Source organism: Pipistrellus hanaki, assembly GCF_964339955.1.
Source record: "Pipistrellus hanaki genome assembly, chromosome: 13".
NCBI lineage: Eukaryota > Metazoa > Chordata > Mammalia > Chiroptera > Vespertilionidae > Pipistrellus > Pipistrellus hanaki.
In genome coordinates, this window is record NC_140515.1 from 55,591,619 (window position 1) to 55,619,318 (window position 27,700).

General features: G+C 46.9%; 2 protein-coding genes across 4 annotated transcripts; one reads left to right on the plus strand and one right to left on the minus strand.

The window, feature by feature from the left end:
• Positions 1-1,111: 1,111 nt before the first annotated feature.
• CCR1 (C-C motif chemokine receptor 1) lies at positions 1,112-13,128 on the minus strand. The gene is made up of 2 exons (XM_084902058.1): positions 11,691-13,128; positions 1,112-3,698 (listed from the first exon to the last, which is right to left on the minus strand). Exon 2 carries the CDS (start codon positions 3,648-3,650, stop codon positions 2,568-2,570), a length of 1,083 nt encoding a protein of 360 aa, XP_084758184.1. The 5' UTR covers positions 3,651-3,698; positions 11,691-13,128; the 3' UTR covers positions 1,112-2,567.
• On the plus strand, positions 8,320-26,536 carry LOC311631678 (C-C chemokine receptor type 3-like). Of its 3 annotated transcripts, none has more exons than XR_014796620.1 (2): positions 8,320-8,560; positions 8,892-9,949. XR_014796620.1 is itself a non-coding variant. In XM_084902056.1 (2 exons), the coding sequence occupies exon 2, from the start codon at positions 24,131-24,133 to the stop codon at positions 25,202-25,204; it is 1,074 nt and encodes a 357-aa protein (XP_084758182.1). In that variant the 5' UTR covers positions 8,320-8,560; positions 24,120-24,130; the 3' UTR covers positions 25,205-26,536. The 3 variants fall into 3 exon arrangements, 2 of the variants coding, with proteins under 2 accessions (XP_084758182.1, XP_084758183.1); XM_084902056.1 differs by lacking the exon at positions 8,892-9,949 and adding an exon at positions 24,120-26,536; XM_084902057.1 differs by lacking the exons at positions 8,320-8,560; positions 8,892-9,949 and adding exons at positions 16,306-16,444; positions 24,120-26,536.
• The last annotated feature ends 1,164 nt before the right edge of the window (positions 26,537-27,700 follow it).

The window sequence follows — 27,700 nt, forward strand, 5'->3', positions numbered from 1 at the left end:
AAACTGGTTTGGCTCAGTGGATAGAGCGTTGGCTTGCTGACTGAAAGGTCCCAGGTTCGATTCTGGTCAAGGTCATGTACCTTGGTTGTGGGCACATCCCCAGTAGGAGGTGTGCAGGAGGCAGCTGATTGATGTTTCTCTCTTATAGATGTTTCTAACTCTCTATCCCTCTATCTTTCTCTCTGTAAAAAAAAAACAATAAAATATATTTAAAAAAAGAAATGAATTCTGGAGTTGGATGGTGGTGATGGTTGCACATTATAAATGTATTTACTACCATTTAACTGTGCATTTAAAAGCTGTTAAGATGGTATATTTTATGTGTATCTTACCACAAAAAAATAAGCACAGAAAAAATAAAGGAAAATGACACACATTAAAAACCTCAGAATGGGACTTTTGCTTTGGGTCATTCCATTTCCCCCATTCATCTGCTAACAGGTTCTTTTCAGCCCTTGGCTATTGTGGATAATTCGGTAATAAACAAAGGTACACGGATTTCTGTTTGATATATATCCAGAAGTGGGATTGCTGGGTCAAGAAAACCTAGGGCAGTGTGACCTCCTTCTCCTCAGTCTAAAGTTTGCTAACCCTTCAAGGTACCAGTTTCTTTGCAAAAAGATAATCTTCAAACATAGCAGGTCCCCTGCTCAGCCAGTGTGGCTCAGCGATTGAGCATCAACCCTTGAACCAGAAGGTCATGGTTCAGTTCCCAATCAGTGCCTAGGTTGCTGGCTCGATTCTCAGTGTGGGGCATGCAGAAGGCAGCCGATCAATGATTCTCTCTCATCATTGACATTTATATCCCTCGCTTTCTTTCCCTTCCTCTCTCTGAAATCCATAGAAATATTTAAGAAAACACATAGTAGGTCTGCACCTGAATGGAAGGGTGGCTTGGTAAGAGCATGTCTAAAAAAGAGAGAGGCCAGCCCAGTGGTGTCACTGTGCTGTAGGTGGGGTGCCCAGGCTCTTAGGGTGCATTCCTTTCTTCCCTCGGCTGTCCTGGCACCATGGGCTCCATGGCTGCCCCACCTATCCCAAGTGGGCTCTGTTGGTGTCCCTGTGTCTGTCCACCTCACTGAGCAGAGGGCTCTTCGACAGGAGACCTCCATCCTGTACCTGTGCTTCCCAAGGTTTGTTCTGACTGGAACAGGTCCTCAGTTGCCGTGTGGGATTGAATTGATTTGTGTAAGCAAAAAGAAAGGAAAACAGGCAAGTTCAAGTGTATCTGTTCCATAGAATTCAGTGCAGGCACCAAAACAAAGCTTTGGAATAATTTATTGACCTGGAAGAGCAATTGAACACACTACTACTTAAGAACAACAAGAGCAGAAGGGTGAGTATCAAAGTCTATCTTGGTTATAATCATAAACATGCACCAGAGAAAAAACAAATGAAAAGAAAGTATACAAAAAATGTACAGCGGTTGCCTTAGGCAGTGGGATTTGTGGGTGATTTCGATGTCCGAGTTTTTTCCCCTTTGTGTTTTAAAGCATTTTTTAGAAACAATTTCTGTTGCTGGAAAATGGTTTTTAAGGAATTACAAATCTCAGGAACAAGGGAACAGAGCATGATAAATGGGAGGTGCCTGGTGAGTGGTGAAGTGTTAGAGACATTTAGGGTAAATAACTTTGAATTAAGATCCCTCTCAACCCCCTACATCAAGACAGAGTCCCCACCCCATGCTGCCTGTAGACAGTCTCCTGTCTTCCAGCCTCAACACCATCACTGGTCGTTTTTCTAGTGATGGGCGCAAGGTGGGAGCCAGAGATCCAGAGGAAGAAAAGCAAGCCAGCCTCCTTTAGCCTGTTAGTAATTTCTGCCATAAAGCCATCAGAATCTCCTGCCCCAGCACCTGACTCACAGGGAAGGGAGATTCCAGAAATATTCAGGAAGAAAGGAATGGTCATGGGAATAATGACTCCCGTCCCTTCTATGGCTGTTTCCACAAGGACACACGTGACCCACGTGGTCTGTGTGGAGACCACTGCCTCAACTGCTTGTTATTTGTGGACACAAAAATCCTCCTGAAGGGAAGTCCCACTGCCAACAGCAGCTTCCTGATCCTATTTCCCGTTAGGACTCAAGTTCTTCCATCAGGAGTTCTGTGTTTCTCAGGGTTTCCAGGAGCCCAAACCCTGCAGTGGGGTGGGAGTTGCAGGGGAGGCAGCTGCTGGCTCCTGATTGGCTCCAGGCTCTGAGCTAAGTCACGGGTGGGAAATCACTCTTTGCAAGTTCACTGGTGGTGGGGATAGAGAAGAGGGGATGCTCAGTGGCTTTGTTTACAAATGTGAATGTTCACAAACCGGAAACCCTTTTTGGGGCCAAGCCCTTCACTGGCACCCTTTGTCTGGTCTTCTGGAATCTTCTCCAGTTCACTCATTCATTTCCGGGGAGAAGTTCATGGAGAAGACTCAAGTCTCAGAGGTGATTTAGTCTAAGAACTCCTCAGCCCTAGAGGGTGTCCGTCTTTCCACGCTGTGTCTATGGTCCGGGTCTGCGGGGGACAGCCCAGCTGCCTCCTCCCCTCCAGCTGGCCTGCCAGGCCACTCTTGCAGTGGTTTTAGTCAGAACCCATTAGAGAGCTCTTGCTCGGCGGTGGAGGGGGACGTGGAGCTGGTCCTCTCCAGCCTCTCGGTGCGGAGGAAGGGGAGCCATTTGGCCAGGCGCACGACCAGGAGCCTGTGGAACAGCTGGCGCAGGTACTTGCGGAACCTCTCGCCCACAAAGACGTAGACGATGGGGTTGATGCAGCAGTGCGTGTAGGCGATCACCTCCGTCACCTGGATGGCCAGGTCCACCTGTTTGCTCTGCTCACAGTCATTAGCCAAGATTTCATTTTGAAAAGCAGAAATAAACAAAGTCAGGTTGTAGGGGGTCCAAAAGAGAAAGAAGAGGATCATGATGACAAAAATCAGGCGGACGGCTCTGGCCTTCTTCTCATTGGGGCGTCTGAGCAGAATCTTTATAATTCCTGTGTAGCAGATGATCATGATCACCAGGGGCAGAATCAGCCCCAAGATGTTCATTTTCAGAGCCTGGAACTGTTGCCATTGTTTTTGGTGTTGGTGAGGGAAATGAAGGCTGCAGGTGAAATGACTGGACTCCCACTGGATCTTAGAAAAGTAAAAGCCCGGGATGGCAGCCAGGATGGCCAGAATCCAGGCGATGAAGCTGGAGATGATACCAAAGATGATAGTCCTGGCCCGCAGAGCGAACACGGCATGGACAATGGCCAGGTACCTGTCGATGGTCAGCAGGATCATGAAAAAGATCTCACTGTACAGGCCTATGAAGTAAAGCCCCGACAGAAACTTACACATGCCTTCGCTGAACCTCCAGTTATCCTTCAGATCGTAGTCAACCCAGAAGGGCAGCGTGAAGAGGAAGAGCAGGTCAGACACAGCCAGGTTGAGGAGGTAGATGCTGGTCATGCTCTTGAGCCTCTTATATTGCAGGAGGACAAGGACCACCAGGACGTTGCCAACCAGGCCAATGATAAATACCAGGGAGTACAAAGGGGGCAGCAGCTGAGACCCGAAAGCCCTCACATCTCCTTTATGGCATGGGGTTGAGTCATCATCGTAATACTCTGTGGTCACTTCATGGACGTTTGCAGTGGTTGATGGTTCCATGCTGGCTTCTCCCATGGGCCAGGAAGATGGTTTCTGTATGACTTTGCTGTCAGAGGCAGTGGTCTATGGACAACAAAGACAAAGCAGTGATTATATGTCCTCATCCACTTGACAGCTGTTTGCTGAGTGCCTCCTGTGCACTCTACCCTGGGGCCCAACATTGAGCGAGGGGGACCCAGGTCCTCTCTACCCTCATGGAAACTAGAGTTTAATGGCGGGAACAGGGAAAGTAAATAACTGAGTGAACAAGTCATTAATTCAATTACTTTGGTGATGAGTATTGTGAAGGAAAAGTCCGATGGATGGAGAACTCAGACAAAGGGAGACCTTCCCACATTCTTCATCACCAATGCTTCCCTCCTGTGTCCTATGGACTTGGCATTGGACTTGGTGTTAAACAAGCCTGGAGGGGCACCAATATTGTCCCCCATTTTAGAGGCGATGACGCAGAAGTTCCGAGTGGTTAGGGCACATATCTGGTGAGAATGAGAGCTGGAGCTCCAACCCGGTACCCATCCCCGAAACCACTGTCTCCAGTCACAGAGCAATGGCCTTGCACTTTGGAGTCCAGAGAAGGACTTGGGAAGGAAGACAGTCCTGGATGAGAGACAAAAACTAACCAATGGGTCTTCATGGCTTTTGGGACTAAAAAGTTTCTCAGCTGGATTGACACAGGGTGTGGGGGGCATGTGAAAATGTGTAGACTTTTGATTTTTTTTTTTTTTTTGATTGTCACAAAGACTAGGGATGCTCCTATCATTTGTTAGGCATGGCCAGGGATATGCTACAGGGCAGAAATTATCCCACCCAAACCCTAGTAGTGCTGCCATAGTGAAATTCTAGAAGGCCAACCCGTCTCTTCATAGAAGGCTTCAGGGACACCAAGGTGAGCTCAGCCTGGCCTACATTACATGGCCCTGACGGGGCAGAGGCAGGTCTACAGTAACTGTAGGCCTCCGGTGAGAGCTGTAAGGATTCAGAGGAAAACTCAGGCTGGGTGGAGTGGGGTAACCTGGTGAGAAGAAGAGGAGCTTCTGAGGAGGAAGAGCTCAGAACAGCCTCAAGCCATGAGGTGTTACGAAACAACCAGAAGGACGCTGAAATTCTGCTGAAAGAAGCTTTTAAATATTTCTACCCAAGGTTGCCTCGAGACAAGCAAAAACAAACACAAACAAAATGATAGACTGCTATTACAGGACTCCTCCACCCCGGATTTTTAACCCTCCTTTTCAATTCCTTCTGACCACTTATTGAAGACACCTCCCCAAGGGAAGCACGGGCTTTGGTGTAACCGACCAGCTCTGTGACCTTGAAGAGGTTAATCTACCTCTCTGAGCCTCAGTTCCTTATCTGTAGTGTGGGAAAGTAACAGTTACCTTGAAGGGCTACTGTAAGGTAAAATATGAGAAAAGGATCAGGACCTTAGTAAGTATTAGGGGGCTTCCTTCCCTGAGGCCTGTTGCCACCAGAAGTGTTCCAGGCTGCAATCCTATTCTGGCTGATGCCCTCCAAATTCCCGCACCCCTCCTCGCCATCTCTATATAGTAGATCTAGAAAGTGAATTCTGCCTGACAATGCTGAACACAACAGCCCCTCCCATGTGAACTGTACTTTGAGATTTTCAATATGTTGCTGTCAGTCTGAATTGCTTTGACTTAAACACCAGTCAATAAAGTAGGTGGCACCTATATTTTTTAGGTCTGATCGAATAATCGAATCAGTATCCCCTCCCTGGGATACTGACCTTTAGATCATTTCAAAACTGATATTCCTTTCACTTAGACCACATTCCATTTGTTAAGGCCAGTAACTTTCCCCTCTGGACTTGCCCAGGATCCCGATCTGCACAGAAAATTCCCCGACAAATAAAGCCCGCCTAGAGTCCTTTAAGACCTCTGACTCCCCATCCCTAGATGCTGATGCCATTTGGGGGCTCAGTCCATCTGGAAACGGGTTTGGCTCAGTGGATAGAGCATCAGCCTGCGGATTGAAAGGTCCCGGGTTCAATTTCGGTCAAGGGCACGTACCTTGGTTGTGGGCACATCCCCAGTAGGGGGTGTGCAAGAGGCAGCTGATTGATGATTCTCTCTCATCGATGTTTCTAACTCTCTATCCCTCTCCTTATTGTGGGGAACACTCCCTCCGCACCCCCTAAAACAACCCCTCTTGGCTATCTCCTTAAAAACCTTGACCACTTTAAACTCATGGAGGAGATCCGGTCCAAGAGCCTCATTTTCGTTTGTAACTGTTTGCCCGCAATATAAACTAGGCAATGGGTCTCAATGGGCCTGAAAAGGGCACTGTTGATTTTAACACATGGTGCGATTTAGATAATTGCTGTCACTGCGATGGAAAAGAGATTCCCTATTGTCCAGGCCTTTTTTTACCCTTTATCAGATCCTTCTTCTTCACACAAAACATCGAACCCCTAACACTTCTGATTCTGAATCTACTTTTGACCCAACAGACCAGTGACCCCCACCCCCTTCGGTGCCCCTCTCTCACCTGCAGTAGATTCCCCAAACCTAGGCCCCCCTAACCAGCAACCCCCTTTTCTCCAGGCCCCTAAGGGCCCAAATCCTAAGAACTCGATTCAATACAGCCTTTCCCCACCTAACCCTCACTCTTAGGCCACCAAAGACTGCCTTCCTCAACAGCCACTTCTATTCCTGAGCCCATTCTAGCCCTGAGGGAAGGAGCAGGAACCAAGGGGATAGTCCGGGTCCACATCCCATTCTCTATGTCTGACCTTTCCCAGATTGGAAAAAGATGAAGTTATTTTTCCACCAACCCGACCATTTTTACTAAGGAATTTGAGTACCTGACCCAGTCCTATGACTGACCTGGCATGACATCTATGTCATCCTGAGAAGAAGGAGCGTGTATGGCTGGCAGCTCAGCACCATGCCCATGCCCTCCATAGACAGGACACAACGGCCAACCTGGTTGGTTCTGGCATGGTCCCCAAACGGACCCGAGATGGGACAATCAGGTTAGTCCTCCAGGGCGCCGGCTCCATAGCCATATAATCACCTGTCCTATTGCCAGACTCAAAAGGCTGTCTATAAGGTGGTCAGCGATGACAAACTTAATGAAATCACTCAGGGTCCTGGCGAAAACCCAGCTCCCTTCCTCTCCTGCCTCACGGAGGCCTAACAGAAATTTACCACCTTGGACCCCACCTTCCGTGAGGGACCCCTTCTTCTGAACACCCACGTTATAGCCCAATCAGCCCCCAACATACACCGCAAACTTCAAAAAATACACACAGGCCCACAAACCTCTCAAAAAGACCCTGTCAACCTGGCCTTTAAGGTCTTTAATAATAGAGACAATAAGACCCAAAACAAAAAACAAAGGCAAGATCAGGCCAAGCTGAGGCCCAGAAGGATGTCTTCCAGCTCCTAGCCACCGCTCTCACATACCCCAAATGAAGTGCCGGTCCTCCAAAAAGGGTAAGTCAGGGGCTAAGCCTCCCCTGAGCCTCTGCTTCAAATGCAACAAGGAAGGACACTGAGCCAAGTCCTGCCCAAACCTGAGACCCCTCCCGAGCTCTGCCCAAGGTGCGGAAGGGAAGGCCACTGGAAATCAGACTGTAGTCTGGCCCCTACAGGTCAGACCTCAGCCAGTCCAGCATGACTGCCCTCTGGACCTGGTGTGGAGCTCCCAGCCTCCTGGGACTGGCCACAGAAGACTGAAGCTGCCCAGGCCCTGACAGGGCCTACAGACTTACATCACCAGGACAGAGTCTCAGGGAACAATTATGGTGGCAGGTAAGCCCATCTCCTTTTTAATTGATACTGGGGCCACTTATTTTGCCTTCCTCAAGTTCAACAGGACCCTCATCCCCTCCTTAGTCTCTGTTATGGGAGTTGATGGATTAGTCTCACAGCCATTAGCCACCTTACATCATCTTACTAGACACGCCCTTTATCTACTCTTTTCCTACCTCAGTGCCCAACTGGGCCACTGCATCCCCTCACAATCACCTACCTCGGTTTCACTCTCACTCCATAAAGCCAACCATTACCTTAGACCAGTGTTTCCCAAAGTGTGGTACGCGTACCCCCAGGGGTACGGGAAGTTTGGTGGGGGTACGCGTTGCACCGGAGTTTGGTGGGGATATGCACTGCACCGTGCTTACTGTGCCTACTTCTACGTTCTCATGAGTACAAGGGGTACTCAGCGTGACAAAAATTATAGAAGGGGTACACATATGTCAAAAGTTTGGGAAACACTTAGACCATAGACCATAAATGCCTTATCTCCTCCATAACTGTCCCCTACTCTGGAAAAGAAATACTCTCTTTTCTTAGGTTCACTGGGCAAAGAGGATAATGACATTGAAAGGTTCCTGGCTCCAGGGCCAGAACTTACCACTGTGTAACGATTTAAACTTGAGTGAAAGTGTTCATTTTGTGTGAATTAAGCATAGCATGACTGACCTAGAGTGCATATTTTGAAGTAGTTTTGAAGTTGTAACCCTGAGTGTGTGTGAACGCCCTAGCAGGTGCTAATCTTTAAAGTTGTAACATGCTGACCCCACATGTGAACGCCCTACCATGTGTTAATCTCTAAAGTTGTAAACAAGTAGCAATGTGTCAGGGAATTGCTGCCTGTGAGACCCCCGATAAGCCACACTGAAGACCCATTGGTTATACCCAGAAGGAACAAGGGACCACCCAGAACTGGCCATAAAAGAAGGGACCTAGAGGCACGGGTCAGAGACCACGAAAGGCTCCTCCACCTGACGTGCTCTCTGCGTGAAGCTCTGCCGGAGTACGCTGTCACTCTGCCCGTGAGCCGAAGATCGTGACCGGCCGTGATCGAAGTGCTCCAGCGGCGTGTTCCTGTCCAGTGTGTGTGTCTGTCGGTGCGGATCTCCAGGTGACCTGCCTAGGCTTCTGGAAACCACCAGGACTCTGGTAAATAAACCGTGTGATTCGTGTATCTTAAATGTTTGTCTCTTGTCTTTAGTTTATGCTCGGTCAAACTTAGTAAGAACGGTGGGAAGCCCGTATAAGTCCAGTTTCTGGCTGAGGGACCCCAGTCACCTGAGGGTGAGTCAGGGATGCCATCCAAAAATTAACAGAAAGGGCCACAAAGATTAGAGGTCAATCAACTTCATGGGACTACTGGCTAAACAATATAAATTGGTCTACCTGGCTACTTCCCTTCAGAGGACCATTGACATTCCTATTCCGCGTCATTATTTTTGACCCCTGTATTCTGCACCATTTTTCCTTTTTCCTTTAGGACCCCCTTTGTGCCTTCGCCAACCAGTCTCTCGGGGAAATTATGCTGCTGCAACCCCTTGCTCCACCCAGGAGGCATCTATACAGTGTTCTAGACAACTACAACTCCCATCCCCTTTTGATCTCCATGTCCCCTCTCAGCAGGAAATAACTATGGAAGAAATGGCCTCCGTCCCTATTCCATAGAACAAAGAGGCTGGAATGTTAGGCCTGATCAAATAATCAAATTGATACTCCTGTCCTTTAGATCATTTCGAAACCGACCTTTAGATCATTTCGAAACCGACATTCCCTTTCACTTAGACCGGAGACAGATCTACTCAAAACAGAGTTCTACTCAAAACATTCTATTTGCTAAGACCGGTTACTTTCCCCTCCAGACTTGCCCAGGATCCTGACCCACCCAGAGAATTCCACACTGAAAAAAACCATCTAGAATCCTTTAAAATCTCTGATTCCCTGTCTCTGGGTCAGGATGCCATTTGGGGGCTCAGCCCACCTGGTTTCCAGCTGACCATTAATACATTTACAATTCTTTACCACTCTTGGCCTCATGCGTTCCTCCTTTGGTGAGTCTAGCAATATCAGAATCCCCATCTTCAATCTGGAGTCTCTAGTGCTCTTCCTTCTACACTGCTTAATGAATGCTTCCTGCTTAGACATTTACACTTCTGCAGTGGCCATTGGAAATTAATGCACATGGCAGGTGTTGGGTACCCCAGCTGGAGGGCTGTTATTTCCTGCCAAATCCATTCCTCTGGCTAATTCCTCCACCTTTGGACTTGCCCTTTGATTGAATAAGTAGCCCTCTTTCTGAAGAAACCCAGGCTGGCAGTCACTACCAAAGCTGTGTCGACAACCTCTGATTTCTACTGCCACTGCCAGTGCTGGCAGATCGGCTCCACAGTCAGCATTTCGGGGCCCAGTGGGTTTATAGTGGAAGTAACAAGCACTTTGGAAGCACAAAGAGAAACTAGTGTAAGACTGACCCCATGAGCCCAGTTTGGGGGGAATTTTGGCCAAGGTCAAGGCACACTGAGCCAGCATTGTCAGATGCCATTTAAACAGAGTCATCTCCATATCCCCGACCTCCAACTCTAGTCCCTGTTTTCCCAACTTGTTGGGCACCATGGAGTAACTCCAGGACACACTGCTTCCTGAAAGGGTTAAAGAGAATAAAACGGCAGAGAAAACTCATTGTGCTTAGCAGATATCTTGCAGAAAGCTTGCAACCTGGAGTACGGCATAGCTTAGATAACCTGAGGACACCTGGTGATGGGAGACAGAAGGACCGGACTCTGACACCAGCAGAAACTGCCTGCGACCAGCAATGGCTGACAAAAGCCTTCCCTCCCTTTAGTCGAGGCTGACTCCTTTTTTTGGATTCAGCCCACTTGCACCCAGACGTCTGAAGTAAAAGCGCTGCTGATACATTATGGCTTCATGTCATAGGTGCTCCATCCCGACCCACTCAACCTTTCACTCCCAAAGAGAGATGGGCTGGTGGGGGGAGGAGGACTTGGAGGAGAAACCAAAGACCCTGTTGTCATCCAACCTGCCAGTCATGCTGTAGTCTTAGCTGCAAAAGTCTGCCCCCAGGTCATTACACAGTGGTCAGTTCTGGCCCTGGAGCCAGGAACCTTTCAATGTCATTATCCTCCCGCGTGGGAATTGATGCATCTCTGAGCAGAGAAAAGGCAGTCTGCGAGGGTAAAGACACGGGGCCTGAAGGTGTGCAGCTGGCTTACCCTGGCTCATAAGAACCAACTGTTTGCATGTCCTCCCAACTCCACATTCAGCATTTGGTAGCTTGAAATCAACCACAGTGGGAATATTTACACGCGGAAATTGGCACGACTAGCAATGAGGGGAACCCATTATGAAATATTTAGCAGCACATCAGTGCCTCCCCCACTCCCCAGCCGCAGTCTCAATAGCCTAAGAGCTGCCCTGCTAGTCAGAGCGGGGACTAACAAGTCAATGAGTGGCACCCAGCCTGGTGGCAGGTTTTGCAAACTTCTGGGAACTTCTAGCTCTGGAAATCTGAGACCCTCCAGATACGGAGGAACAACGGTTGAAGTAGATACCTCCAAGCAGCCTCCGTGCCCCTCTATCTTCGGAGCAAAATTCTGCTGCCTCTTTGTTAGTAAAACAGAATAGATGCATCCCAAGAAGTCACCTGGCCAACTCCCTGCCTTCAGGGGAGTGAAATTCTACCTCCTTCGAACTCAGCCCACCATCTGCCTTAGCCCACCGTCTCCCTGGTTCTAGTCTTAAGAAGTTGGTTCAGTACCAGAGCATCCTTGCACCTGCAGGGACTTTTCTAATTCCGACCTCCCTCTTGCTCATATGACTTCATACAACACACATGACTTTCATGTACACAGGGAAACTTGGCAAGTGATTTCCCCTTGAATAGCCTTTCACAGAAAGTGCCTCTTGTCCCTTCATACTGGGCTGACTTTTTCAGTAACCAACAACCTATCATTCAAGAAAGCTTCCCTTACTTAGCAAAAAATGAAAACTTATTTTATGCATGAGTAGCCAGTCTTATTAATCCACCCACTCTCGGTATGGCTACACGGTTCACTGCCTTACAAGTGCATCAACAGGCTACTCAGACATCTGCCTGGTCCATGGAGGATCCCTCCCCCAACCTCTCTCCCCCACCTTTCCGTTTGAGGAGATAGATAAAGCAATGATCCCCTGCAACGTGAGCAGGACCACAGTACCTGCATGTATTCAACCCAGATTGCCCTACACAGAAACTGACAAGACAGAAAAGACAGGGGCCACTTACTCTGGTGTCAGGGGATTTTGTCCACGAAGTCTTTGTTTCTAGAGTTTTCAGAGTCTCTGCAAGGTTCAAGATCTTGATAGAGTCGTTAAGTCCTCAGCTTCCTGTGTAATGATGGAGATAGGACTCTGGGGGGTTCTCAGGTGTTCAGAATAAGAAAGGGAAAAAATTCTTCTTTTTGTCGAGTTGGGTGTCCATGAATGGCCACAATGTCCACCGGTGGCCAGTTCCTGGAGCTGAGTTCACTCGAAGGATTTTCTTTGGTCACTTGACTGCACTTCGCCCTGGAAACTCTGCCTTTAAGGGGATTGGGTAGGGTGGGGTGGGGTGGAGTTGAGTTGGGCGAGGGAGGTGGCAATGAGGTGTTCCCAGAACTTGTGAAGTACTGAGGGCTGGAAATGGAAGAATAGGCAGATGCAGGGTGTGGAGTTGTTGTGGTCAGTGAGTAGCTTTTTTTATTTTTTTAAAAAAATAAAGACTGCAAATGGGAGAATTTAAACCGGAACAACAAGTCCTTTGTTCCTCAAAATGATCTGGCTGATAAACTAGAGCAGCAGCTTCTCTTTGGCGCCCCCTACATTCTTCACTTCTGACAGCTCACTGTCCCTCTCTTCTCCCCAGTTTGCCCCCTTCCCCATCTTACCCCCCAAACCCCAAACCCCCCAGAGTTGATTTTACCTAGAGGAGCCTCCAGCCTGAAGTGAATACACGTCTGTAGGATAGAGTATGGCCACCTCTTCTGAGACTGGGCTCCTATTTAATGCAATGGTTCAACACAGGCCAAGTTCAAATCCCAGCTCTCCGCTTGAGACATGAGCGGATCACTAGCCTTCCTAAGTCTTGGTTCCCTCTCCATCAAACGAGAATATTGAATGCTTAGGCTCATAGGAGGATGCATGAGGTCTTCTTGTGTGAAAAAATGTCATGAGAATCTGTCACAAGGGAAAATGTCTGATAAGTGATGCTTATTACGATTTTCCTCACAACTACCAACACCTGCTCAGTGCTTGAGTCTATCTCAGTTTCCATCTGCTTTCCTGTAAAACAGGGGCTCTGCTAACCTTTCTCACAGTCTGCCGCAAAGTGCCATGCAGAAATCATAAACTTGAACGCGCTTTGAAAATGCTGTTTTTCAAGGCTCAGTTTCCTCATCTGTAAAAATGAAGACTTCAGACGAGGTGCCCCAGTGCCCCCTTCCTATGAACATCCCATGTGACTGCTGGGTTGGGTCTCCCCTCTTTGACAGCCTGTCCACAGAGAGATGGTGGAAGATAGAGGTAAAAAGGTAACAGATTGACAACAATGGCCATCGGCCTGGAACTTGCCACCTTTGTGCAGAGAGCGGGGTGTATGTGAAGGGGTGCAGGCCAGTGAAGAGCCTCTGAAATCAGACAGTCCTTTGTTTACATCCTAGGCCCATGGTCGTTTTGCCGCTCTGTTGACCAGTGAGTTTGCCGACCACTGTCATATACTCTTTTACCTCTTTGCACACAATATACCACAATTACCTAATCCTCACAGCTTCTATGAGGTAACATTTAGTCTAGCAGTGGTTGGCAAACTCATTAGTCAACAGAACCATAGTTTGCCAACCAATGTCCTCGGCCTACCTTTTACTGCCTGTGGGCACATTAATTAAGCTCCTAAGTGTCTCATTCCTCTTCTGTGGAGCCAAGTTAACAAAGATCAACTGGAATGCGCATATGCTGCTGGCGGAAGTATAAATTGGTACAACCACTTGGCAAACTGTCTAGCGGTAGGTCAAGTGATACACATGCCTTTACCTACCCAGACACTCCGCCAATGGGTGAGAGGCCGGCCCTGCTGGCTACAAAGATCCTTTCATTAACTTCCTGAGAGGAAGATTAGAGAAAGGAGGTGTTGGCTTGAGTCCAACCTGCCTGTCCCAGGTTGGCCCCCAGACTGCCCCAGGAGCTGGGACAGGATGGGTCTAATGAAAGGAAGCTGTGCGTTCCTCCCTGCTGCTCTGGCAATTACTTCCTTCCACACACTCAAGGCCGGGGTTGACCTGAGCTCTTCTGCAAGAAACTTCTGGCCCTTTCACAACTTCTGCCAGTTCTTTGTTTGTTTTTCACATGCTCCTGTGTCCTAATCCGACCTGCCGCTTGCTTTGTTGTGGCTGTTGTTTTGGTTGTTTTCTCCTGAAAGATTTCTGCTTTAGTTGATGTACAATGAGAATCTGGAAGATCGGAGGGTAATAGTTTTGGGGTCAGGTTGCTACATATAACTTAGTAGACCTGTGAGCTGAGGACCATGAGTAGCCTGAAAGAAGTACCAACAATATCTTGCCCATCTTGGGAGGGGCCAGGACAGAACAAGCCCCTGGAGACCTCAGGGAAACCATGATGGGTCCTGCCTTCACGTTTGGTCACAATGTCATCCTCACCTTCAGCTGAGGGACAGCAGGCAGCTGTCCATCTGGTGGCAGTACGATGCAGGTGGAGAAGAGCACCTGAGAGGTCGGCCCAGCTCTGCCAGTCACTCTCTCAGTGGCTTTTGCCAAGTCCTGGCTGAATCTCCCTTTCCTCATCTATAACACAAGCTAGCAGGAGCACCCCTGCCCACCTCCCGGGGCTGCTGTGGAGACCTCTGTCAAAATGAGAGAATGGGCCAGAGAGCAGTTGGCAACTGTGTCGTGATGGCCACGCATGAGGCCAGCATCCCCCAGAGCTCTCCTAAGGAACCCTAGTTCTGAGGGACGTTAACGGGTGTTATTTGGAAAAGAACTCTTTTCAATGTTAAGAATAGGTTTGGGAAGTTCTGAGTTAGCAGAATATAAATCGGTTCCTCACTGCAGGCCTTCTCAGAGACTTGCGTGTACTCTGAATCCCCGTGAGTGTTTTCCAAACAGTGTATGAGAGAAGCATTATGTAGAAAACCGGGAGGTTCCACACTACACCCTTTTGAGCAAAGGCAGACTAGAGAACACAACGGTCTCTCAGCAGAGGACATAGGCATCATCTTGACAGTTATCGTGTTAACGCTTGGATCATAAGAGACATCAAATACATAGGATAGGTTAGTTTAACCAGTGATAGCCGAAGAGGAGCCACTACCTGAAAGACATGGAGGCTCTTGATACAAAAAATGGCCCAGGAGAGAGCTGCGGGCCACATGGGGAGAACCTGAGCGAGATCCCCAGAGTCACCTCATGGCCTGCCAGAGTCTATAGACTCCTGAGTCATATTTCTATCAGGAATCGTATGTGGTTGTGTTTATTCTCATTTTAACTTTTTCTAAAGCTGAATTTCTGGATGAAGTGGGCTCCCAGGATGCCCTCCCCCTTCCCCTTCTGGGAGACCCTCCTAACACTGATCTTGTTCAAGGGGCTAGAAGTCAGACCCTGTAGCCTCTCCACCCAGAGATGCCTCACATAACCCATGGCAAAGGCCAATTTTCTAATAACATAAAACAACCAAGAACTTCTTAGCTTCTCTTTTTCAGACCAGAAGCTTCCAGTTCCTCTACCTCTTCTCTGACAGGGGTTCCTCTGACCCCACTGGCTGAGTGCTGGCTGTTAACCTCCCTCTAGCTGTGGCCCCAGGATGCCCAGATGCCCTCCTGGTAGAATGTCTGTCCTTTCTTCCTATCATTTCTGCATCATTTGAAGCATATAGCACAGTCCTACATACATAGCAGATGTTCATAAACACGTGGTGAATTTCATTGATTTGTTCACTTAGCCATTTCATCAAAGATGGCACCAAACATGGTCAGAGCTCTTTCCACAAATGTAGGGTGAGCACCTGCTCTGTGCCCAGCACCATGCTAAGCCCTCTGCACACATCAGCACAGCAGCAGGCACTTGGCATTGCCCTGTGAAGCTTATGCCATATGTTACTCTACACACATCATGTTTGCTTAGCCCTTTTGCACGTGTATCCAGTTGGTTCCATAGCACCCCTATGATGTTATTCCCAATTTATAGGCAAGACAGCTGAGGTCCTGGCGGACTATATGATTAACCCAAGGTCATCAGTTGTAGGTACTACAACTGAAACTCGAGCTCCAGTTTTCTTGGGTTGTGTAAACTTGGGCTACAACCTCCTCATTGCAAGATCCTATTGACCTCTGCGGAACAATTAAGTTATCCTCTAGTCAACATCCTCCCTGCACCGGAAAATTCTTGTTTCATTATCCTGCTTCTCCATGGGTTAAAGCAATAATTATTTAAGAATCATCACCCCTGCTTAGCCGGCATGGCTCAGTGGTTGAGCATCAACCTTATAAACCAGGAGGTCATGGTTCGGTTCCTGGTTAGGGCACATGTCTGGGTTGCAGGCTTGATCCCCACTGATTCTGTTATCATTGATGTTTCTCTCTCTCTCCCCCCCACCTCCCTTCCTCTCTGAAATTAATATATATATATATATATATATATATATATATATATATATTTATTTATTTATTTTAAAAAGAATTATCTCCTCTTTCTCAAAAATGAGCAATGCCAAGCAAATGCAGAACCCCTAAGAACCTTGGGAACTGCTCAACATCAGCAGCGTTGTCAAGGGTTACTCAACGGAATGTGTGATATTGATCACCAAAAACAAGAACTGCACTACACTTTATATCGTTCTGAAAACTTGCAAAACTTGAGACAGTAGCCTGGTCAGAAGAGGAAGCCAGTTGGTTTCTTACCTTTCCAATGTCTCAAAATAGATGGTGCCTCCGCTTCGTCAGCGGAGAGACCTAAGCTGTCGCTGGACACCCAGAGGACTTTGCTAAATTAGCAGGTACCCCCTTTGTCTTCTTTTGATTCTCAACTGGAGGAGGATTTACTAAATGCAAAAGAAGCTGTTTATTTAGAAGAGACTTCCAGGTAGAATGTCAGGGTTCAAGGAAAGAGGAGATAAGGCAAGGGGCTTGGGTGGGCAGAAGCAGTGCCTCCCAGAAGTGCTCTTGAATGAAGGAGGCAGAGGGGAGGGAGATCCACCCCAATTAATAAGGAGCAGGGGGCCCGAGTGGAAGAGTGTGTTGTATAATACGTCTACTGCCTTCTTGCTTTCTCCCATTTCCCGGTCTTTCTCCCACTCATACCACGATACGTTTGCCTCTTCCACTCATACTAACTCAGCCTTTTATGCCTAGTCGGTCAATAGCCCATAACCGTGCCCATCTTGCCTTCCCTAAGGCTTTCATAAATTCTCAACTAATTGAGAACATGACCACTCCACGAGGGTAACAGTAGTTTTGTGTTTGTCTATTGATACTGACTTGTAAGAAAACTTGTTTTCTGAGTCAGACTCTTAGATGAATCAGTGGACCGATTTTGTATCTTTTTGCCTGGCTCTGCAAGGTTGACTGCTTTGCCTTGCTCAGTGTTAGAGGGTAGGTAGGGATAGAAATCTTTTCTCGTCTAGAAAACCTTGGATTGGTGGGAGATGGAAATGAGGTGTTATTTGATGAGCATTGTGGGGGAGGAAGATGGGGATATGGGGTCTTCAGCATATGGAAGCAATAGGAATTGGAACACATTTGCAGCTCTTGTCAGAAGGTGGTGATGATAACATTGAACCATGCAGGCTGTTACTTCTGCTTATTTCCTTAAAGTAGATTTCCCAAAGCACCATTTCTACTTGCAGTCATATTGCTAAGGCTCTTGGTGCATTTTGCCAAATTGCTCCCAGGAAGTGTGTAACCATATATTTACTCTTGGCACCAGTACGTGATGATACCCTTCTCAGCAAGCATCCATCAACACAGAGAAGCTTTAAAAGAACGTTATTATTTTGCCAATTATATGGCCAAAGGGATGTCATTATTGTTGTAACTAACATTTATTTAATTTCTTTTTCACTGTAATTATTAGTCATGTGTATTTGGAAATAAGGAAATAACAAAAAATGCAGACAAATATGTTTATTGCGGCATTATTTATAAAAGTGCAAATTGGAAACAATTATTCATCAATAAGACAGTGATTAAATAATCACCAATATCTATACAATATGTTGGAATCATTACAGATTATATTTTCTGATCATTTTTAACCACATGGGATTAGGTCCAGGATATAAAATTTAAACTATCAGAATATAAAATACTTCACAAGGGTGATATCAATGATAATACACATGTTACCTAGAAAAGAGACAGTGGTTCTCTCTCCGTGGCACAGGTGGGGGTGGGAGGGCCAGGGGCCAGGAAGCTGAACCCTGTGATCATGCTGAACACCCCCAGCCATAGCCCGCACCTTGTTCCCTCTCCTCCCCAAGTGTCATTTCTGCAGGTGGATGCCCGTGGCTCCTTTGCACATCTTCACTGGGTAGGGTTTCCTCTTGACTACGTTTCAGTTGGACAATGTTTGCGTCAAATGTCTTGCCTGGGACCTACCACAGTGCTCTGGATACAGTCTTGGACCACTTATAAAACCCCATCACATGCTAATCTGTAATTCTAGGTGACCCTAAGGTTAGTTTGTGATGAGGTTTTTTGAAAAAAAACTCCCTGCATGTGAACTTAGATCACATTAACAGAGGTGTTGTATGCAAATCATGGAAAGTGACCATTTACACAGCCTCCAAAATTGGTCAAAAGTAAGTCCCCAGTCGGGGTGGTTGTACATCAGCTCCCCCCAAGAACAAGAAGGAGAAGCAAAGCCGCTAACATTTCTGAGCAAAAACCAAATGCTTCGCCTCGCATGGCATCCACCTCAGGTTTCTTAGGTGTCTGCTGTGGTTTTTGGTTCTGATGAGTAAGCCCTTTGGTCATTTGCTTTGGTTTTCAGCCCAATTACCTTTATGTATTGGCCAAATCTTCCAGTGGTCACTGCTTCTAATCACTTGCCTTCTGTACAATTTCATTGTAAAGAAATACAGAAAATTTCCAATTTTACAACTTTATTTATTTATTTATTTTTATTTTTTAAAATATATTTTATTGATTTTTTAGAGAGGAAGAGAGAGGGATAGAGTGTTAGAAACATCGATGAGAATCATAGATCAGCTGCCTCTTGCACACCCCCTACTGGGGATGTGCCCGCAACCAAGGTACATGCCCTTTGAACTGGAATCGAACTCAGGACCTTTCAGTCTGCAGGCCGACGCTCTATCCATTGAGCCAAACCGGTTTCGGCTCAAATTTTACAACTTTAAAAATGATAATCCACTTCCCTGCCACCATGATTTTTATTTTTACTTTTTGTCCCTTGCCTTTTATATGTACATACAGTTTCATGTTGTGATCTCAATTTAGGCACCATCCTTTCTGTCCATTTTCCATGGACATTTGTCTGTGTGTGTCTACCTGGTCTCCAGAACTGCCTGCAATGACTGCATAATCAATACTCTATTGTGTAAATGGACTAGAGTTTGTTCAGAATATCCTTCATGGGCCCAACAGTTAGACCGCTTCCATTTCTTTGTCTCTTTCTATAATGAAAATGATGCCACGATGGACACCTTTGTGCACAATTGTGGTTTCCCCTTTAGGGTAAATTCGAGGAGATGAACTACTCAATCGAAGAAAGCCCATTGTCTCTTGATGGTTTTTGTTATCTAGAAGATTTCTGAAACTTATTAAACAACGGCTCGGTGCTCCAGGTTCCGGGGAGCAGCCTCACCAGCACTGAGTGTCATCGTTAAAATTTGCTTTTTGTGATCACTAAAATGGCACTCTAAACCTAAATTTGTTTTCTAAAGAAGTGTCTCCAAATCCTAGATGATTATACTCCATTCAGCTTTGCAAAATTCATTAAAATGTAAACCCATGAATACAAGACGATGCTTGTCAATATGGAGAGGTATTTGCTAAATACTCCGCACTAACAAGGGAGGTTGCCTGTATATTGTTAGGATGAACTACCCCTAGTCTCTTCTGCTCAGACATGTTTCTGAAATATACGTTGTTATAAGCCTTTTTCCGTAGCTTGGGGCAGATGGGCAGACATCCTCCGTCCTCTCCGCCTGACTGACCTGGGCACTCTCCTCCCTTGCCTCCCAGTATGACTCCTGTCCTCCTCTCCCCTCCGTTCCCTCTGCTTGACACCCTGACCCTATATTGCATACTTCTACCCTAGAAAAGAGAACCTTACCACCCCCTTGGGGCTGACACCCACACACAATTGTTTATTGTGAGAGAGTGCAATAATACTCTCACAACTTCCCTTACTTGGCTCCTGTCCCTGCAGACCTAACATTTTGGTGCCCAAACCACGGGCCTGTGGGAACCCACACTCCTGGCTTCAGGCTTCTCCAGACCACACCGTCCACTCAAATTTCTGATAAGCATCCCTTCCCCCGACCCTCTGATTTGCCAGCTTTTGCCTCACCAAAGTCCGCGAATGTGAGGCAGGAGGGTCCACTCTCCCAGGGCCAGGTCCCTGGCTACCCTGTGTTAGTGGGACTCCCTAACCTAGCAGTCACCTTCCTCTTCTCTCTGGTTGGGACGCCTTCCCTTTAGACTTCTCACCTCCGGGATAAGCTTCTTATTCACTTATCCCCTTCTCCACCACACCAGCTCATTGTGATGAACCAGCACCCCTCTGGGTTGCCTCTTACGGGATCTTGGCACACAGCAGACTAGTTTTATTACTAGCTTTACCCAGTGGCCAGATAAGTTTCTATTGAATGAGTTCAAAAAACATTTTACATAACTGTTAAAGGCATGCTTTAAAATTAAATACCCGGAGCATTTTGAAGTTATTTATTATTGATACATGTTCTTATAAGCTAATATCTTTTTAAAGGATGATTGGCCACAAGCCTTAGAACAGAGACAAGAGAATTCTCGTGATCCATCCGCAATATGTTAACTGCACAGCCAACATCATTTTCTACCGCAACATAATCAATACTCTAATGAGGTCTCTTCCAGCCAGAGCTAAGGGAACACTTTTACCTGGGAGAGGCCACAGTGCCCAGGGAAGACCAAAAATCCATGGATCATGATGTCATTAGCTACAAAAGGTTGGAACTAGGTCGCCTCAACCCTATATTTAAAAAAAATATATTTTTGTATTGATTTCAGAAAGGAAGGGAGAAGGAGAGAGAGATAGGAACATCGATGATGAGAGAGAATCATTGATCGGCTACTTCCAGCACACCCCACACTGGGGATCGAGCCTGCAAACCAGGCATGTGCCCTGACTGGGAAATGAAATGGGACCTCCTGGGTCATAGTTCAATGCTCATCCACATGTCAGCCGGGCTCCACTGTTATTTTAGAAAGGATCCACGAGAGAAGACGAGAACCTGAAATTATGGGCTGGCAACAACTTTAGGTTTACTAATTTCTCTATATGTTGCCAGGCTGTTTAAGTCACTTTGACTCAAATTTGTGAATTCTTTTTTTTGGCTCCGCAGTGGGTGCAAAGCTGGTAACAGAGATCCAAATAGTTTTGGACACTAAAAAGGCTCCATTTGCATGTGGAGCTGTGTGATCAGCAATTTTAGCAAACCAGTTAAAGGAGTATCATCTCTCCTCCTCCTCCTCCTCCTCCTCCTCCTCCTCCTCCTCCTCCTCCTCCTCCTCCTCCTCCTCCTCTTCCTCCTCCTCTGTATAGTGTATACCCATGTGTACACATCGTAAGGAGAACTTTTAATATTAGTGCTAAACTCAGCATGGCAAGATTTTCAACTTTCGTTTTTTTGCTTTTCTTTATTGTTCTTTGTTTCTTTACTATTATTGTCTTATTTTTCCAAACTGTTAAAAGCCATTTTTAAAAGCCTAATCCAAACCTTCTAACTATTTCAGATTTAAGTATTCATCTTCTTTAGGACTGTGTACACAGATGAAAAGCACATCTAACTACAAGAGGCCAGTTTTCATATTTCTGACCCCCTGTGACTAGTAATCCTGGCCTTGGCTCTTGACTCTAGAATCTGCGTGTGCAGCGCTCTCCCATGCGTTGCACTCTAGTGCCCCCTAAAGGTTGTCCAGTGTTCATGCTGGTTTTATGGAAGTGACACATGATTTAAAGGCACAGTAGTCGTCAAGTTGAACAAAACTTTGAGAAAATTTTTTAAGTGGACTTGTTTTTAGATGGGTCAGGGAGAGAAGGAAAGAAAAGACAAAGGATTAACGCTGAATAGAGGCTACTACACCTTTCACCTTTGCTGCCTGGAGCAGGCAGCTCCACCCCTTTGACATTAAAGAGAGAAGGGCGCTGTCTGTGCTTGTAAATGCATAACACATAGAGCGATGTGGGTTTTTTCTCGAAAGAAAAAACTGTGCATTATGCTGTGGAAAATGCCATTAAGAATAATAATGTTGATAAGATCAATCCACCATCCATTCCTCCGTGTTCCACCTGGAAAAGCTGCCTGTGTCACTGAGGTACTGGGACAGAGCCCTGAAAACAGATCCACAGAGGCCCCGTTTTCCTCATTTCATCTGCCATGGCTTCTCGTTGCCTTTCTTTCACTTCTGCTTCTTCCCCATGTCACAGCTGTTCTGAGTTTCACATGTGGTCTCATGGGCACTGTCTCATCTGGTCCTTACCACAACCTCAAGCAGTATCATGATCCTTATTTTCGAGATGAGCTAATGAGGCTCCGAGGTGAGGGCTGTCCCAGGCCTGCAGCTGGAGAGAGGAAGGGCCAGTACCGGCTGTGGTAGCTCCCACCCACACAGAACCCTGGCAGGGCAGATCTCTGGGGGCTCAGAGCTCTGTTAGGGAGCAAAGACAAGTGCTGGCCATTGGCTCCAGTTATTGTTTTCTAGGACTTGCCTTGAGAAACACGCATTGACTTAAACATCCATGTCCTTTCCCACCCTCTGCATGGAGAGGATTAAGTCAGCAGAATTTATTCCAGGGCAGTAGTGCAGGGACTGACTGTCCTTCCTAGGACTCCCTTCTTGCCTAGTTTTCCTTTTTCTCCGGAGAAGTGTGTAATTGTAAGAAAAGCAGGCACTGACCCTGGGGATCCTGATCTTAAAAATATCAAATCTGATAAGGAATCCATTTCATTGGCCTACATGGCAGGCTCGTCTCAATATTATGAAGAGCAGAAAGGGGATTAACCTAGATTAATACTGCTTATAACTGTAATTGTTAGAATAGTAATAAATCTAATATCTACATCATCAAAAGTTAAACTTAAAAACATCACTGCAGCCGAAACCGGTTTGGCTCAGTGGATAAAGTTTTGGCTTGCGTACTGGAGGGTCTCGGGTTCGATTCTGGTCAAGGGCATGCGCATTGGTTGCGGGCACATCCCCAGTGTGGGGTGTGCAGGAGGCAGCTGAGTCGACGTTTCTCTCTCATCAATATTTCTGACTCTCTGTCCCTCTCTCTCTCTTCCTCTCTGTGAAAAATCAATAACATATATATTTTTAAAAATCACTGCATTTGATTCTAGTGATGAGAAAATTGGTCATAGATACTGAAGATCTAGCCTGAACTTAAAAATATTTGTATATATATTTTAAAATAGATTTTTATAGATTTCAGAGAGGAAGAGAGAGGGAGAGAGAAAAAGACACATCAATAATGAGAGTCATTGATTGGCTGCTTTCTGCACACCCCCTGCTGGGAATTGTGCCTAGACTGGGAATTGAACTGTGACTTCCTGGCTCATAGGTGAATGCTCAACCACTGAGCAACACTGGCTGGGCAAAAAAAAATTTTTTTAATCCTCACTCTAGGACACACTTTCATTGGATTTTAGAGAGAGGGGAAGGGGGCGTGAAACATCCAAGTGAGAGAGAAACATCAATTGGTTTCCTCCTATATGCACCCCAACAGGAGGAAAGCTGGGTATGTGCCTTGTCCGGGAATCGGACCCATAACCTGAATGAGATGACATTCCAACCAACTGAGCCACACCAGGCAGAGCTAACCTGAACTTTGTATTCACTTGTCAGAGAGATAAATGACTAAATTTCTTCAAGGTTCAATTTCCCCATGAGCTCTGGTGAATAGCACATTATCATGAGGCCAGGGAGAGAGGTCATTTTTTGAAATAATAACCATCACTATTACTATTAAAAACATTTAGTTTTTAAACAGGTAAGATGATTTTGAACGTCATATATAAACCGAAAAACATAAAATGCAAACTATCTTAAACGTTACAGTGACAGGAATAACGATTATATTATTGTCATTGTCATTGCTGTCCGGCCTGTGTTTTCCTGTTTTGTACTTCTTTCAAATATTTTCAGAAATTAACATCCCCCGTCCTCACTGCCACTCACAGCCCTCCTGTCTCCTTTCTCATCGTGGCCATGCTGACTTTCCAATCTCCCAGCTGGCATTTCTGACCCCTCCCTCCCAGCAGCTCTGATGGACACGCTGAAGAACCTTGGCACGTACGGGCTGTTGATCACACGTGGTTTTGTTGGATAAATAACAAACCAACTGGGATTTAGAGGTTTTGTTGGGTAAGTAACAAGCCAACCAGGATTCAGACACAGTGGCCGTGCCTCTGAGTAATTGTGGGGTTGTTTCTGCTTCTTCCACCGCAGGGACCAGAGACATGGAAACCACAATTGAAGTCTTGCCTGAGATGGAGGAAAAGACCACCTCCTACGAGTATGAATTCTCCACACCATGTGACAAAGTGGATGTCCAAGTGCTGGGGGCCCAGCTGCTGCCCCCTCTCTACGCCCTGGTGTTCGGGGTGGGGCTGCTGGGCAACGTGATGGTGGTGGTGATCCTCACCAAATACAGGCGCCTCTGCATTCTGACCAACATCTACCTGCTCAACCTGGCCATCTGTGACTTGCTCTTCCTCTTCACACTGCCCTTCTGGATCCACTTCCTGAAGTGGAATGAGTGGGTGTTCGGCCACTGGATGTGCAAGTTGCTCTCGGGCCTTTACAGCATTGGCTTGTACGGGGAGATCTTCTTCATCATCCTGCTGACCTTAGACCGGTACCTGGCCATCGTCCACGCCGTGTTTTCCCTGCGGACCCGGACCGTCACTATTGGCATCGTAAGCAGTGTCTTCACGTGGGTCCTGGCAGGGCTGGCGGCCCTCCCGGAATTCGTCTTCCAGAAGACCCAGGAGCAGTCTGGAAAGCTGTTCTGTAGCTCCCTATACCCCGAGGGCGAGGAGGACACATGGAGGCGGTTTTACGCTGTGAGAATGAACCTCTTGAGTCTGGCTCTGCCCCTGCTCATTATGGTTGTCTGCTACTCCGGGATCATCAAGACGCTGATGCGATGCCCCAGCAGGAAAAAGCACAAGGCCATCCGGCTCATTTTTGTCATCATGGTGGTCTTTTTCATTTTCTGGGCACCCTACAACCTGGTGGTCCTCCTCTCCACTTTTCAAGAGGCCTTCTTTGACATCAGCTGTGCGCGGAGCAACCAGCTGGACAGGGCCCTGCAGGTGACCGAGGTCATCTCCTACACACACTGCTGCGTCAACCCCATCATCTACGCCTTCGTGGGGGAGAGGTTCCGGCAGTACCTGCGCCACTTCTTCCACAGGCAGGTGGTGCTGCGCCTGGGCAAATGCCATCTGCTCCTTCCCAGCGAGAAACTGGAGAGAACCAGCTCTGTGTCCCCGTCGACAGGGGTGCATGAGATCTCTGCTGTATTCTAGGTCGGATGCAGGAAGCTGCCTGCAGAAAATGTGCTGGGCACATGAAGCAAACGCGTTGAGCCAATGGCATCCGTGCTTTGAACGCTGAAAAAGCTCTTGAGGACATTAAAAATATAGGCACAACGGTTGAGGTATAGCTATGCACCACAGAGTCATTACCAGAGGCCAATGGCTGGCCATTTTACGTATTGTCAACCCTGAAAAGCAGAGCTTTGCTTGTGAAGAGTTGGCATACATTTTAACGCACCTGTTAGAGTTAGTATATGCAGCTACAAACAGGCAAAGCTTTGTATATACAGAGAGCTATTGACATGAATGAAATGTATTTCACAAAATACAATAAATCAATTTTGTTACTTCTAAAGGTGCCCAGCTCTTTCCTTGCTTGATAAAAAGGCTGTTTGTTTTTAATATATTTTATTGATTTTTAACAGAGAGGAAGGGAGAAGGATAGAGAGTTAGAAACATCGATCAGCTGCCTCCTGCACACCCCCTACCGGGGTTGTGCCCACACTAAAGTACATGCCCTTGACCGGAATCAAACCTGGGACCCTTCAGTCCACAGGCCACCACTCTATCCACTAAGCCAGACCAGCTGGGGCTTGTTTGTTGAGTGTTATTTTTTTGTTTTGTTTTGCTTTTTTTTTTTTTTTTTTTTTTTACATTTTATGGCTATGTACTTTCAAGCAACATAATGGTATGCTACACCTGCTCTGATCATTTCTAATACTGAGTTGATTTTCTATTCACACCAAATGACATTTCCCATGAGTGACTCAACAGGAGAGCAATTTGGCATTTTCGGTAAAGAGAAGAAAGGCCTGCTCATAGACACTTCTTAGCCCTGAAATGTACAGACACTGTACTCCCAAATGCCTGGCTCACCACTCATTCAACAACTGTGTGTGAGGTGACGTAGATAGGATGCACAACCATGGCTTTCAGCTAAGGGAAGCATGCAGAATATATAAGACAAACACAATCCTTGCCTCCAGGAAACCTTTCGTTGAGTAAGGGTGTAAGACAGAAACAAATAACACCAGCGCAAAGAGGAACACACTCAGTGTTATGCCTGGGCCGGGAAGGGGGAGTCTGAGAGAGGAAGACTTCGTGGAGGAAGTGGCTTTTGAGCAGGTTTATGAAGGAGGAAGAGGCTTGGCAAGGGAGAATATTTGAGAGGCACCTTAAGCCAAAAATGCCCAGTACGAAGATGAGAGGGGAGAGCATAAATATGTGTGGAGGGAAGGGTGGGCCCGGTGGGCCGGGAAGGATCATGAACTTCAGGCAAAGCAGGAAATTGTTGGGAAGGCAAGGGGAGCTAGTAAAGGGTTCTGAGCACATTATCAACGTAGTGCCTTAGGAAGATAGACTAGGTCACACGCCAAGGATGGAGGGGAAGTCCCAGAACCATGCAGGAGATAAGTTAGGGGACAAGTCCAAGGGTGGAGGCAACGAAAGAGCAACAGCTGGGAAGAGAGGGGGGGGGGGGGCAGGAGCACCCAGAGAAGAACTTGGCCAAGAGACAGCATGACGTCAAAGCACCAGGAGTGATATATGGTTGACTGAAAAGGCCGTATATAAGAGAGGGAGAGATATAGAGAGAAAGAGAGAGAGAGAGAGAGAGAGAGAGAGAGAGAGAGAGAGACTGACTTTCATTGAGAAGTAGTGTCTGCCCTTAGGGAATTACAGTGCCAGATAGAGGTGCTTATTTAGATACTCCCCTGGTCTCTGAAGGCTTTTAGGAGCTTTGTGACCCGCACAAACTGCCCACAATCACATCATGACCTCAGGGTGCTCCATTCTGCTCCCCAACCCAGCACATCTGCACCCTCCAGTGTACTCATTACCAGCACATGCAGCTATGAGCACTTGAAATATAGCTAGTGTGACTGAGGAACTGAAATTTTAATTTTTTTCTATTTTAATTGATTTTTTAGGCAGAGAAATGGGGGGGGGGAGGGAGAGAGAGATCAGTGTGAGAGCAAAACATCAATCAGTTGCCTCCAGCACACCCCCACTGGGGATTGAGCCCACAATCCAATCATGTGCCTTGACCAGAAATAGAACTGGCAACCTTTTGGTGCACAGGACAATGCCGACCAACTGACCAACTGAGCCACACCAGCCAGGGCAGTTTCTATTCCATTTTAATAGTCACGTGAAGCTAGTGGCTGCTCCATGTGGTAAGTAGTGCAGCTATTCCCTTCAAACTCGTCCCCCTCACCTCTACTCTACCTACGCAACCAGCTTCCTGTAGTCAGCCCACGCATGCCTTGAACACTGTGCCACAGGCCAGGGGAAATGCCGGTGGTGCAAACAAAATCAAACAAGGCCCGTTTCTAGAAAACTCACTCATTGTTCAGTGAAAGAGACCCATCTGACTCAAGTGACCGAAATGAAATGTGACAGGTGACCCAGGGACCCTGTTGCAGAAAGCAGAATGAAGACATTTCACAATGGACACAGAGAGAGTGACATTCTGCTTAGATTGGGTCC